Raw genomic sequence first — 15,140 nt, 5'->3', positions numbered from 1 at the left:
ATTATACAGTGGATTATTTTTATCCTATTTGCTATATATTCTTTTTCTAATAATTTCTGTTTTTTCAACTGCTAGCACACACTTCAAACCACTAGATACTTTTCTGAATTATAACTGCTCTGTGAAAATGGATATGTTAACACTTATGTTAGGATTGTTTTTCATTTAAGCTCAGCTTATTTTATATACACCTCAGTTTCACCAGACCCTCTCTTTGCTAACCTGAATAATTTGGTATCATTACCTTCCCATTGCTCACTGCTCATTCTCTTTCATGCCTCTCCCACAGAATGGGGAATGCTCTATTAAACCAGAGCCACATCCATAAACATACCTAGAATCAGAAATGGGGATAGACCAACCTGTCCCATAACAGGAGACAGAGAAACAAACCCACCATCCAAAGATTTTTCAGACAAGTGTATTACTGGTAAGTTTTTCTAACCCATTTATGCATCAGGGTCACACATAATGGTGTTTTTCTTCTGTACAGCATTACTGCTCTTGTAATGGTAACAATTTGAATGATTGGTCCCACTGGGTAGAATTAGACTAATTTAAACTTATTGCTGCAAAAGGTAGTGTTTTAAGACCAAACTAACAGAAAAACCTTCCCCCACATAGGCTCTGGAAAAACTGGTTACCTAAAATGTGTGATCAAGGTTTAAAAGTCTTAAAAACTTGAAATCAGCAAGTATTAAAACATATCTCTGACTTCAAAAGATATATGTGATTCATATTGATTTGAATTGACTTAAGGTCAGAACTTGTTGCATCACCAAATAGGAACTGGAAAGGAAGATAAACTGAATAGGAGAAAAAACAGATAAAAATAAATAATGAGAGTCAGAAGTGGGTGAAGGTGTGAAGGGGTAATTTGGGCACTAAATCTGTCCACCTTTGCCATCATAAATCATTTGTGTGGCACATGAACTTGGGAGTGTATGATTTGCAGTACAGAAACTCACCACAAGCCAGCCCATAACCATTCTCTACTTAGAAGACTAAAGAAAGCTGTTTATTTAAAATTTGATGTAATCAGCTACTTTTTCATAATAGCTTACTACAAATATTTACATAGTTTCCTGTTTTTCCATTCCACATAATCATGACAGAATAGCCCACATTACCTAAGATCTTCTTTGAAATAACCTGGGCTAATTGAAGCAAAAAAACAAGAGCTCACAGGGCCAAAAGATGATCTCAGAATTATCCCAGAATAACAAAACTGACCATTGAAATCTACTCTGAATGAGTAATAGCCCTCTAATCAAAGGCAGTGTTGTGTCACATGTACTGGAACAGGACTTGGGAAAATATTCTACACATTTGGACCTTTCCTGGACCTTGGTATTTCACCTCTAAGGTGACAGAGTTACCCTCACTGTCTCTGCCTCTCTGACCCTTAAATCCTTCATATGATTGAGGCTCTTCTATAAAATCAAGAGGAGTAATTAAGGCATCCCTGCTCCTATCCTGTAATTAGATTTTCCACTACAGTGTGGGCAATACAAATCTGAACCTTTTAGGAAGCAGATCCTGCATATCCCATATCTTTTTTTTGGTAAACAGTCTCTAGAGCTCTTTTATCCTTCATATTCTTTCCAATGTAAGATTATACCATGAATTCATCAATATTAAAACATTGATGTCCAAAATGTGGCTCCCCTCTTGTGAAAGTCCATGGGATTTATCCAACACAGAACCTTAAAACGTGACTGAGACACTTAAATTTAGGTGACTTAGAGCTGATTAGTACAATAAACAATTTATCTGTTAACTGTAGATAGGCAGTAAATCATTTCAGTTCAACATTTTGCTTTCTGAAAGGAAGTAAACACAAAGTTTATCAGAGGCCAGTATATCAGGTGATATACTGGGAGTATAACTATTTATACAATGCAAAATTTAGCAGAGAAACAAAATAAAATGACAAGCCATTATCATTCACCTCACTTGTAATTGCCAGTGTACCATGGGTATTTTTATTTTTTAGCATAATCCAAACCAGAACTTAAGTCTGATATATACTATTGTATTTGTAATGTACAATACAATTCCTATTTTCAATAAATACAAGCATGTAAACCAGTCTTAACATGCTAAAAGTAGTCTGTATATATATTTTATGAAAACCCACATCAACTATAGTTTGGTTTTGTTTTTTCTTTAACAGCAGCTACTTTTCCATACAATAAACCTAAAGACTTTTATTTGGCTTTAACTCTTTTGAGGTTGCAATATGGTCTTCATAGAAAGAAACTGAGTTCCTGCAAAGATCTCAAAGACAATGGGAAATATAACTCCAAATTTGGCAAAATATTCATTTAGGCACTTCATTAAAACCCAAAATAAACAAATTCCAAGAGGCACAATTCCAAATGTGATTTATTTATTTATGAGCTTCAAACTGGACACATATTAAAGTGCTTTTTTAAATGAATATTAACTTATTTTACAGTAACTGTGCTGTATTTTAAAAATAGAGGAGGAAGTTTTATTGATAAGTATTTTACACCTGACCTCTCCAGCACATGTTAAAACTCTTCCTTTCCAAGGACAAAGCTTGTAAAATGCAATCACACAACCACAACGCCATGCATTTGATAAAAGAAATGCAAATCACATGAGCAAAACTGACAGAAGTTATGGGGTTTTTAAGCCTGAATTACAAATCTTCAAGTCATGCAAAATCATTAATCCCTGAAAACATTCAGATTATGAAATAAAGAGGTGGCATTCCTGTAGGACAGGTGTGATGATTAAGAGCAGATTTACAGGGCACTCTCTCTTGTAGCATTCCTCCCATTGCACTTAAATGGCTTTTAAAATCATCATGGATGTGATCATATTTTCAGCATACAATCATGAATGTGGGACCTGCAATTAGGAGGAGACACCTTTTTAACTCTACTGTGCTGTAAAATTTGAAAGGTAAGCATTCCTTTGGGATATGGATGTACTGAGGAAGAAAGGCAGGACTGACCAACGGCGTTACTCTTTTTCCATCAGCTCCTTATTTCCTTTCCTGCTGTTCTCATTTCTCCCCATTTCCTTTCCTGCTGAGCTGATTTCTTCCAGCTGCTTCCTTGCAGAGTTCACTTTCTCTAAGAGCAGGAATATGTGTTCTGCAAACTCGCGCACAGCGCCGCAGCCACCTCTGCTCTTACAGATGTAACCAGCAGCCTTCTGGGCAGCAGCACAGGCATCAGCAGGCACAGCACTCATGCCTGCCTGCTTCAGGCACTCCACGTCAGACTCCTCATTTCCTGGGGAGGAAGATGACAGGCAAGGCCAAATATCACACAAGGGAAAGAATCAGTATTTTTCTCAGTGTTTGGAGTATGCAAACACTGGGTATGCAGTGATCTGATTTTTGAATTTTTTTTTTTGGTCACAATGTTCATCTCAGCAGCTCAACAGCACTTTGCATATGCAAGTCAGGTGCTGGAAAATCATGGTGATCCATATAAATGATGATCACACTTCAAAATCTTCAGGCAAGAGAATGCTACTTTTAAGAGCAGTAAAATTATGTGAGCAGCTGAATAAGCATTGGCAGGACTCCTCACTTAGCCTGTCTCTGAAATACAGTTTAGCACAGAAGCACATGGCTTTCAGTTCTAATTCTGTCCATTTCTGACTACCATTTCAGAACAGAATCTATACAATATCCCCCTGAAATCAACTACAATGAGTTCAAAATTGTCAGCTCAAAGTGTATACTTATCAACATTTTGATATCAAAATGTTTCCTAAAAACAAAAGCTTTCCTGCAGCCCACTGGAAAAACAGTGAAGACTTCCCTTACCAAATTACATAGATTCATCACTGTCTGTAACATTTAGATTGTACCCTAACAGGCCATAAAATACCTACTTTTGGTGATCGTGTGCTGCAATGTGCACAGCAATCCCATTAAATTCAGTATATTTACAAAGAGAAAAGTGGTTTGAAGCTCAGCAGCAGTACAATGATTCCATTTGTCTATGCTATTTAAATTAAATAAACCAAAGAAAAGGAACTGACCTAAGTAAGCCACCTCTTTCCAGCTCAAACCCATGTCCTCCTGCCAGTCCTTCAGAACCTGTAGTTTATTTGTTACACTGACTTTTGCTACACATCCCAGCTGCATGGCTGACAGTGTTTTTGAACAATCTCTGTCAGAGATGAGTCGAACCTATAGAAATAAAATTAGAGTAAGTTTTACACCAAAGAAATATGACATATAAGTTGATTTACTATTACCAAAAAAAGCAAGTTTTGCTTGTAGAAGCTGTCTCTGGAAAAGCACTGAATGATTGATTTTCAAAACTCAGAGCAGAAGTGATTAGCATCCAAAACCAGAGTCTTGAGGTTCCTTTAGGAAGGTGAAATACCTTTCTGCAGCCCTCCCTGATGTTCAAAAATAATTTACATATGTCTTTTTAAATGCAACATGTACTAAACAAAATTCTAAATATCACAGTATGGTGGCATGGTGACTATCTAGTGTAGTATGATCTAATTAAGTCACAATGTGGAATGAGAGAATTCCCAAGAAATATTTGCCAAAGTAGAACATGAAGTTTTTTCCCTGACTCCTCTACTTAATAACATAACTTTATTTATAGCACCATTTCAGAGCACCAAACCAACACCACGCAGACTGAAGCAGCACAGCACATTATCTCTGGAAGTTCATTCCAAATTCAAAATTTCAGGAATGGTGCACAAGGTAAGCTAAAACCAGAAGATAATTGCAGCAGGATTTTTAGAAACCTCAGATGCAAATCCTTCAGGTTTTCTGTCAAAGATGTAGACAAGCTTATCTTCCCTGATTGCTTTTAAATACAAACGAATGCTTGACACTCATTTTAAGTAAAGAATGAAGAGAAGAGGAGCAAAAGGCAGGATTGTATCAGCAACATATACTACAAATAAATAAAGTGCAGCACCAAGACCTAGAGATTTTCAATGAAACATTCCAAGTCAAAGAAGGTATGGAAATAGGCTCAGGCAACAAAACAGTGATCACAAGCTTCCTACCCCTCTGGCTTTCTAGAAAATGAAGCTGAGGGACTGTTGAAAAAACATCTACTCCATTTCACAGGAGTGGGCTCTGGGGTGACCTCACTGTGGCCTCCCAGTGTCTGCAGGGAGCCCACAGGAAAGATGGAGAGAGACTCTTGACAAGAGCCTGGAGTGACAGGGGACAAGGGGGAATGGCTCCAAAGTGTTAGAGGGGAGGATTAGACTGGATATAAGGAAGAAATTGTGCCCTGTGAGGGTGCTGAGGCCCTGGCACAGGGTGCCCAGAGCAGCTGTGGCTGCCCCTGGATCCCTGGCAGTGTCCAAGGCCAGGCTGGATGGGGCTCTGAGCAACCTGGGATAGTGGAAGGTGTCCCTGCCTGTGGCAGGGGGATGGAACAAGATGGTTCAACACAGGCCATTCTCTGATTCTGTGAAATGGAGAGAGATATGCTGTAATTACTGTGATTGAGAACTTTCTCAAAACACTTATTTTCCTCTGGGGGTTCTGAGGATAACGTTTGTCCCAACCAATATATTATGCTGCTTGACCACAAGCACTGAGAAGAAACTTCAACTTCTATGCTGCAAGAATATATTTTTTTAGAATCTTTTAATGTGCAGGTTACATGAGACGTGAAGGCTCACTCTTCAGAACAGCACTTACCTGGATTCCTCTTTTCTTCAACAGATCAATGCCAACAATATCTCTGTAATCGTAGGAGACCATTTCCTTGTGATCTTCTGTCACATAAATGCGACCATTGGTCAGGCATCCATCAATGCTGCAAACCAAGAGCTTCACCTCTTTTAGTGGCTCTTTGCCAAAATATCCAAAGCTAGACAAAGAAATTATCATTTTAGGATAGAAGTTTTTGCACACTTCAAAACCCCAAGTATTTCCCATACAACTGTAACCTTCAGACAGAAGAATCAGCTTTGAAATTCTTCTTTTCTGATGTTTTTTCTCATCATCATCACTCTCCAACTATATTGTCCCTCTTCAAAGAAACAAACAGAACCATCCAAAAGACAGCTTATTTATGTCATCCATTTAAAAATTAGGATGAAAAAGGCACAGAAAACATACTCCATTCCCACCCATTACTTCCTTAGAGCAGCTGCAAAGAAAAGGCAATGGTGAGGTGGAATCAGCTCATGCCCTCTACACAAACATTCCCATTCCCGGGCATCAGTTGTAGTGGTCTGGAGCATGGAAATCTGGGGCACCTCAGCTAGGAAAGCCAGAGATGATGCTAACACATTGCTGAGGTATAGTAGGGCTTACACTCTTCCCCAAGCTGAACTTTAAGGAAAAAATCAAACTACCAAAATCCCACCATGTAACAAAGGTTGATTTCAACGAAGAAAGGAAAAAATCCTGGGCAGAAATAAAGCTGCCCAATTATCTTTGATCTCCATTGCTTACATTCCATGCATTATGAATTCACATGACCACACTTTGAAGCAAGCAGCATCAAAGAAATAAGGGAATAAAAAGTGCCTTTACCTCAACACTCTCTGCTCTGCAATAGGCCAGTCAATGTCTATGTCAATATCCACACTGTGCTCTGCACGCATTTCATAGTAGGCCATTTTACCACCCTAAAGGAAATAAAATCCACTCAAATTTTATGCTTGGGTCAACACAAACACAAAACTCTACATTTTAGCACCATGCAATGAAAGCCAAGTGCCTTTGGTTACAGAGTGGCCACCATGGCCTATATAAAAGTGAACCATCAATTATGTTTTTGCCAGTGACACAGAACCATTTGTGAAGAAACAGTTAGTAACTATTGAAGAAATAGTTAATAACTATTTCCATTTACAACTAGAGAAAGTGTGCAAGATGTTGTGCATTATAGCAATTACATCACACTAATTTCACTAGCTCTTTTAATCAGCAAAATAGTAATACCTGCAGCATTTGCTTAGGAAGAGTATTTTATTATTTGCTTATTGTTACTTAATTTCCAAGGGAAATATATCCACCACACCACAGTGTTGTTCTGCACCACTACATTGGGATGTAAACATCACGAAAGGGAAAAAGACTGTTAAAGTTACAGTACAAAAATTGGCATAAGATGAAACTGGCTGATATAGAAATTTGCAGATTATGACAAGGCTCTGACACTGCATGAAGCTCAGTTTCACACCTTCAGTGGCACTAAAATGAATTCTAAGATACACTGGTGAACTCCTGCAAAACTCAACTCAGTATTGTATTGGTTTAAGATTAAAGCTATATAAGACATTTATTTGCATAAATTTATTTGCTATGGAGGATGCTGTTTACTGGAACTGCCCTAGCTATAACTAGCTCTGCTAAGTTACAAATAATTAGCAAACTGGTCTGAGTGATGTTATTTCACAGTGACTGCATCAGAAATCAAAACAGAGTATTGAATTCAGAACCCTCTACAGCAAGAGTAGATGTATTCAGAAGAGCATGAAAAACCAGAAGCACTAACCTGCAAGTAGCCTTTCTCAATCAGATGCCTCTTGGCAAAATAAAATGAGCCATTTTCATAAAGCTCCCCAGGCCAGTCTTGCCTCCGGTACCGCTTTGCTGGATTCAGGTTTTGGGGTTCTGTCATCTTGTTTTCTGTTAGCAGAGGAAAACAATTACAACAAAAGCTTTAAATAATTCCTGTTCAGAGTCACTTAACAACCTAAATAACTTCCAGTTGAAAAATTAAGGGTATAATTCAGTCACCAACTTCTGTCATTATTGCCTACTTCTGCTTAACTTTATAAAGAATCACAGACTGGTTTGAGTTGGAAGGGATGTTAAAGATGATCCAGTTCCTAACCCTGCCATGGGCAGGGGACACCTTTCACCATCCCAGGTTGCTCAGAACCCCATCCAACCCAGCCTGGAACACTTCTAGGGATACAGAATCCACAACTTCTCTGGGGAATCACTGAATTGCTTCTCTTTTTGGAACTGTAGATAAATTGGAGGACTATTCTGTATGTCTAGCAGTGAAAAAGGAAACTTTTCATTACCACTTTAGAAAAAAACCCCAAACCAACCAAACAGAAACAACAACAAAAACCCAAGAGGTTCTTTGCTTCAAAACTCATTCCTATAAGGAGTAGGAGGGACATTCTACCAGACTGTCCTTGCCAATGTGAAAGAAATACTATTTCTGTACTCCAACTCTTATTGCACAGGGGAATGCCTGAATGCACTCTGATACCTGAAAGGACCAGCCTGAAATCTGGAAGGTGAAAAAAGAGCATATGTGAATAATTTTTGACTGTGAAAACATCTTGGGACTTCCCCAAAATACATCATATTTAAGGATATGCATTAACTCTTCATAAGTGTCCACAAATAAACAAACAGCTGTCTGCACAAACACCATCCCAAAAGATCCCATATTATTACCAATGACAATTGTACATGCACCAGAAACCAAATCAAGGACCAGTGACTTTTGCCCTCAAGCCCCTTCAATCCAGATGTACAAAGAAGCTAAAATTCACCAGGTCTCACAATCCAGTAACCACAACAAAGTTAGAGGGCATTCTCAAACACCCAAAACATCCTGAGGCTTTAGTAGATACACACACCCCTTGTGTGTATCTACCAGCAAAAGCTTTGTGCTCACTGAAGTAAACATTTCCAGTCAGAGAGAGACACTTTTCTCTTTCAGGGTCTATCAATATTAAACCTTAATGCAGAAGGAACAACAGAGCTACACAAAAAACAAAAAAAAACCAAAAAAAACCAAAAAAACAAAACAAAACATTAAATTATTTTAGCATAACCAGTACTCTAAAGCTGTATGGAAAAATAAAAAGAAGGAAAACCATTGTATAATGCTGCTGTGAATCACTGTCACCTGAAACACCACACACCCTAAAGGCCATTTGCATTTATCCTTAATCTGCTTATGCTGGCACAATGTGTTTCCAGCTCTCCTCAGTCCTCGCAGCTGAATAATTCCCTATCTCTCACCACATTAAAAACGTTAGGATCTATTTTGTGCAGAAGAATTACTTCTTTTTTTAGGTAGGCCTCGAGGCTTCCTTATTTAACAATCTGCCTCTGGGACACAAGCACTTCAGGAACCCACATGGCAGATCCACATGAAATTCACTCTTTCACATTTGTCCCTTCCAGCATATCAAGATGTGTATGTGGCTTGCTAAACTGCAATCCACAGAATCCTGAAATTGCCACCCATGCTTTTGATATTCCTCTTATACTGCACAAACAAAAAGCATCACTTATTTCTCCTCTTATGGGGAACAATGACAATGTTCAAGTGTTTATTCTAAACAAAGGCTAACTTTTATTTCATCTTATCTCTAAGATCAAGCCTCATTTATTACACATGCTCTTTTACAGCATGATGCTTTCTAAACTCTCAGAAAAATTTCATCTGAAGCAATTTATATCTCAACAAAATAACTGTAATATCTGAGTAACTTTAATTAAAAAAAAAAAGAAAAAACCACCAAAACTCCAGTGTGAGAGTACCTGAAATAGCCATTTTAAAAAAATGAAAACATTTCTGCTTTAACCACAGAAACAAAGCCAACATACAAAATGTGTGGAATAGCTCTTTGTACCAGGACAAAAGGTGCTTTATAGCTAAACCAAGGTGCAATTTTATTTGTAAAATGTCAGTCTTTGGTCATCTTGGCCACTGTAGCTAAGGGGCATATTTTCTCTGGGAAAAACCAGTCACATTTTTCTGGATGAGCTAACCAACATGAGTTCAGCACCATGACTCAAAGGCATTTTGCAACGTGACATAAGTCAGCAGCCAAATTATCAGGATGAAACAAACCCTAAGTCTGCAGGCCAAGAGATTGTCATCCCATTCTCACCAAGATTTTATCTCACATTTTTGTCATTTGTCAGCTACTGCACAGCAAGAACAAACAGTTTTGTAGTTAGGACCTCAGAGTAGTGTCTGAATACCCATGAATATCCTCTAGGAAGAAGTTAACCTGTAAGGTTTTTTTCTGGAACTGTATCTTCAACTTAAGACAAGCTAATATAATTTTAATATAATTTTAATTTCTACAAAACAGTTACAGAAAAGCTGAGCAATGCTCAGTAATATCAAGACACCAGTGCTTGGAAGGAATTTTTAAGCCATCTCAAATCTCTCGGAGAGAATTCAGTCTATGCTTCAGATATCACTTCCTGAAATAGGATAGGTATGAAAAGCAAGAATTTGGGGAAAAAAAAAAAGTGAAGTTTAACTGTAACCAGAAACGTCTAAATATTACCTCCTTTCTTTACCTCACTCCATCTGAATTGATGCCTCCTCACAACAGAGAAGACAGAATCAAAGCCCTCCTTCTGGATCATATCTGCCACTTTTATAAGGTCACTGGGATGTAAACAGGGAGATGTTGCTTGAATATTTCCTACAATGTCAACCTCTAAAGAAAAACAAAGAGACATTTATGAAACAATGCACATCTTTGCAAACACACAACTGCAAAGTATGGTATGAGTAAGTACTATACACCAAAAAAAAAAAAAAAAAAAGGAGAATCTGAATCTTTCTGGCTTTTACTTGCTCAGTGCTTTACTTTACTCATTTTTCTAAATACTAAGTGCATCATGCCTCTGGGACTACGATATAAAAGCTCAGCATATTTCATTCCTGATTTACCATGATGATGATTGAGAAACTCTGTGATGGCTTCTAGGGAAGTGGAGGAGTCCTGAGAGACTTCGGGGCTCCTGCGATGGACCTGAGCACCAAACTGTTTCGCAACCTTCTCGATCTCGTCATGGTCTGTGGAAACCCATATGCTGTTGGCAGACAGTGACAGAAATTAATATAAAGAATAAATCATTATTGACTTGCCTGTTGCAATTTAACCTGAAAAAAAACCCCAGCTTGTTTATGTCTGTACTACAACTTGCAATAGAAGGAATTAATTCTTGTGTTTGTATTAATAAAACTATCCCAGTCAGTCCAACCAGCAGCTTTTAACAATGGGGATAAAAAACACCAGTGTAAAATCTGAATCTTGAGTTGCATTTCATGTAGGAAGCTTAAGCAGTATAAAATTTAGAAGTGTTACCAGAAAAAACCAGTGTCAGCACAAAGAATTTGTTAGGCATGTTAACAAATCTATGAATTGTGAATGCGTTGGATGTGGCATTCAGAATCACATAAGAGTTTAGTTTACAAGTAAAACTGCCACAAAGTTAAAAGATTGGCTTATGCTGCAAGTGTGTTAAAATGTGTTAACTGGGCTCCATACACTCCCAGAGAAGGAGCTGTTCAAGTTCCATATGTTTTGGCACAGAAAACTTCCAGTACTGGTAAAGCAAGATTGCAATCGTTCAGGGAAAATAAACATTTACAAAAGGAAGGGCTAATTCTGAGTATCATGTGATGACAAACACTGAGCAAGTGTGAAGCCACTGCTGTCATCATGATGACAAAAAAGCACGAGAGGTATAAAAACAAAAGCTATGAAAAGTCACCCTTCCTCTCCCAGCAATGTGGCATTCATAATGCACAGTCCACAGCAAATGGTGCTGCAGTTACATTTCTTCCCCCAAAGACATTGTGGGATCATCAGCAGAAAAATATGTGTGACAGCAACAGCAATGTCAAGTCACACCCTGAGAACAAACACACATGAGGTGTTTTCCAGAAACTGCTTTGGGATGGTGAACTTAAATACACATTCCCCATTCAACCAAGAGAGTTCTGCTGTGTAACAGGTACCTTGCACAGCTGTTCCATAGGTGACAAGGCAAACCTGCTGCATGTCCACCTACTGCACCTGCCATGCCTCAAAGCCAGGCTGCACAACCCTGAATGGCTTCCTGTTGGGAAAATTCAGATGCCAAAGAGAAGCCACAGCAGGTCATTCAGCAGTACAGATTCACAATCATTAAGAAATTATCAGTAACCTCAGTAACCAGAAATGTTCTTGTCTGTTTCTTTATTAAAAATAAAACAGAGTGCTGCATCCTCTACTTTTCAGATACAGCAAGAAAGGTTTTCCAGGCCAGATAATGACAGAGCAGCTATGAGATACAGTGCTCTGGATCTAGCTGGGTTACATTTCTCCTTGACTTGTTCTGAGCATTATGCAGCAGGTTTGCACTGGGAACTTGCCCCTAAGAGTGCTACACACCGAGCACATCCTAACCATGGCTTTAATTACCAGCAAATGTGTAGAAAATCCTCAGTCTCGCTCCTGCAGAGAAATCGGTAATGCCTCTATTCTCAACACCAACAACACACGTTTCAATCTTGCTCTAATTATTGCTTCCAAAGTTTCAGGCACTTGGCCACAAACTGGGCTTCTCTTCTGTGTCACATGGGCACAAAAGATTATCTCCTTTAACTTGACAGTTGAGTGAGACTGCTTCTGATGTGCTGGGTCCAGCTGTGTGCTGCCTGATACCAAAAAGGAAAAATGGGAGCAAGCTCAGCAGGAGCCAGCAAGATGACTGGGCCTGGGAACACACATATGCCAGGAGATGCTGAAAGAGACATCTCAGCAAGGAGCTGATTTCACTGCTGGGCATGGAGAGAGGAAATAAGGAAAATTTTTCTGGGTGAGCACAGTGAAAGGAACAGAAGGGCTGTGGAGATCCTTGGAGATCCAAGCTCAGTGCACGCTGTCCTGAGTACCCAGATGACAACGAACCAAAGTCATCCTGTGCTTCAGCAGTTCACAGGAGATCACATCCAGCCCGGCAGTCCCATTTAATGCAGATGTCTTGATGAAGTAAACCCATCAATATTTACAACATCACCAGCTTGTGGCCACCGAACCACGCATCAGAAAAACTTTAATTTCAATTTACTGTCTAAGACTTTAATTTCTCCATTCCTCTGCTGCTCATCCTCAGCAGGAAGGGACAGCTGAGTTCTTGACAGGGTGCTTGCCCTGCCTGACCCTTAACCCGGTGCCACAGTAACTGCACCCCCTTGTCCCAAGTGAGGATCAATTCTGCCTTAGTGGCAGAGTCACAGCATGGGTCGGGCTGGAAGGGACCACAGCATGGGTCAGCTGCTCCCACCTCCCTGCTCCAGCAGGTTGCACAGGATTCCATCCATCCCGGCAGCTTTTGAGTATCTCCACCGAGGGAGACTCCACACCCTCCTAGAGCAGCCTGTTCCAGTAAAGAAGCTCTTCCTCCAGTCCAGGTGGAACTTGCTGGGCATTAGTTCCTGACGCTTCTCCTGTCCCATTGCTGGGCCCCACGGAGCAGAACCAGGTCCCTGCTCTGAGCCCTCCCTGCAGACACTGACAGTCATCCCTAAGAGCCTCTTGACGAAGCAGCACCTTTCCCCAGCCCCTCCCTGGGCCAGGGTCCCCCGGCCCGTCCATCCCAAACCCGAACCCGCCGGGGGAAGGGGAGGCGCAGGGGGGGCGGCGCATGCGCACCTGTGGAAGACGCCGGCATCGATGGCGGCGCGCAGCACCCAGCCGATGAGCGGCACTCCCGCCAGCAGCTTGATGTTCTTCAGCGGGATCCCTTTGCTGCCGCCCCGCGCCAGCACCAACGCGGCCAGGTGGGGCTGCGGCCGCCCCTCGCCTCCATCCATGGCCGTGTCTCTGTCCCTGTCCCGCTCCCCTGCTCTCCCGCCGCGCCCTGCCACGTTCGCGGACCGCCCCCTGGAGCATGCCGGGAAATGTAGTCCTGCGCTGCTGTGCATGCGTGTGGGGAGAGCGGCGGGGAGACGCCGGGGGGACAGCGAGGGACGCGCCGTGTGGGGGGCTCGAGGGGGGATGGAGAATGATCCAGCCTGCAGGGAGGAGAGGGTGCTCTTTGGCACAAGGTGCCCCGTAAAGCCCACAGGGGTTCGTGCCTGCTTTCATGGATGGATGGATGGATGGATGGCCATAAACTAAACACAAGAAGCTCAGCCTGAGGAAGAATTTCTGCACACTGAGGGTGGCAGAGCCCTGAACAGCTGCCCAGGGAGGGGCTGGAGTCTCCCTCTCCGGGGACATTCCAACTGTGGTAAATAGGTATGATTCGTGCTGATAAAAATTGAAACAGTAATCAATATTGATACAGTAATTAATATTTGAGAATAATAAAATAGTTAATAGTTAAAAGTTGTAATGCCAAAGAAGAGAGGGAAAGGAGGGGCTCCACCCACCCCCCCCTTCCCAGCAGATGTTCTCAAGGACCACAGGAAAGAAGCTGAAGATACAGTTGCTAAAAATGACCAAGAACCTGGTTGGGTCCAAGAAAATGCTAATTATAAGGGACTTATTGCTTTGATATGTAGATGCAGTGATACGTTAGTCTTGGCTTACATTGTACTGGCTTGGTGCGCATGTGTAACCCAAAGGTGAATTAAAGGACAACGAAGAAGACTACAGGGCCTTCATCAGTGACGACCCCCAAAGGCTTGTGCGACGACCAAACCGAGTGGTGGCACATGCGTGGTAAAGGTGGTAATGAAGGCGGAGACAGAAAAGTGACGAACCGAAAATAGGACGAGATGGCATTGACACATGGCATATAAGGGGTGACTTTCACTTGGCAAGCTTGTACGTGAAGTGGCAAGGGTCAAGAACCCTGCCCTCCGTACCCCGCGGTTGTTTTTGCTTATGCGCTATTATTTGAACCAAATTATCCCTTATTTATATATTTTCTAAACTATTCAATTAAAATTGTTGCGACCTTAAATATTGTTTGGTTTTTTTTTTTTTGATGGGATAATTGGGCAAACATAACACAACGCAGCGGGACACGCTCCTGTGACACCTGCTGCAGGTGACCCTGCCTGGGCAGGGCGTTGGACAGGGTGATCTCCAGAGGTCACTGTAATCACAATTCCAGGATAATCTTGTGGTTCTGCAGCTCTTTGCGGGCGTTCGCAGCCGTGGCTGCCGTCCTGCGGGCACACAGGACGTGGCTCTAAGGGAGGGCCGCGGAGCCCCGGCCGCGGAGCTGAGCCCGGGCACCGTGCCAAACAATTCCGGGCTTTTTCCGATCCCAAATTCCAAGGGTTTCTCCAGCCTCATTCCCTTCCCTGTTGAGCAGCTCCGGCAGAGGGCAGAGCAACCACACGGAGCCTCGTGGTGGGAAGGGGAGCTGGAAAGTGCTCCTGGCTTCTCTTTTCCACTTCCTAAGGATGTATTAAAGCATAAAAACA

The 15,140-nt window shown here is 41.3% G+C and overlaps 1 protein-coding gene across 3 annotated transcripts; it reads right to left on the bottom strand.

Moving 5' to 3' along the window:
- Window positions 1–2,370: 2,370 nt before the first annotated feature.
- On the bottom strand, window positions 2,371–13,665 carry CMAS (cytidine monophosphate N-acetylneuraminic acid synthetase). Of its 3 annotated transcripts, XM_005492729.4 has the most exons (9): window positions 13,414–13,665; window positions 10,662–10,804; window positions 10,270–10,425; window positions 7,488–7,621; window positions 6,521–6,615; window positions 5,678–5,849; window positions 4,030–4,180; window positions 2,987–3,269; window positions 2,371–2,880 (listed from the first exon to the last, which is right to left on the bottom strand). In XM_005492729.4, the coding sequence occupies exons 1-8, from the start codon at window positions 13,572–13,574 to the stop codon at window positions 2,995–2,997; spliced, it is 1,287 nt and encodes a 428-aa protein (XP_005492786.1). In that variant the 5' UTR covers window positions 13,575–13,665; the 3' UTR covers window positions 2,371–2,880; window positions 2,987–2,994. The 3 variants fall into 3 exon arrangements, with proteins under 3 accessions (XP_005492786.1, XP_026652616.1, XP_005492787.1); XM_026796815.2 differs by having other exon boundaries at window positions 2,371–3,269; XM_005492730.4 differs by having other exon boundaries at window positions 2,371–3,269; window positions 10,662–10,787.
- Between the last annotated feature and the right edge of the window lie 1,475 nt (window positions 13,666–15,140).

This window comes from Zonotrichia albicollis, chromosome 4, assembly GCF_047830755.1.
Source record: "Zonotrichia albicollis isolate bZonAlb1 chromosome 4, bZonAlb1.hap1, whole genome shotgun sequence".
NCBI classification, from domain to species: Eukaryota; Metazoa; Chordata; class Aves; order Passeriformes; family Passerellidae; genus Zonotrichia; species Zonotrichia albicollis.
This window is presented reverse-complemented; position numbering and strand designations above follow the sequence as displayed.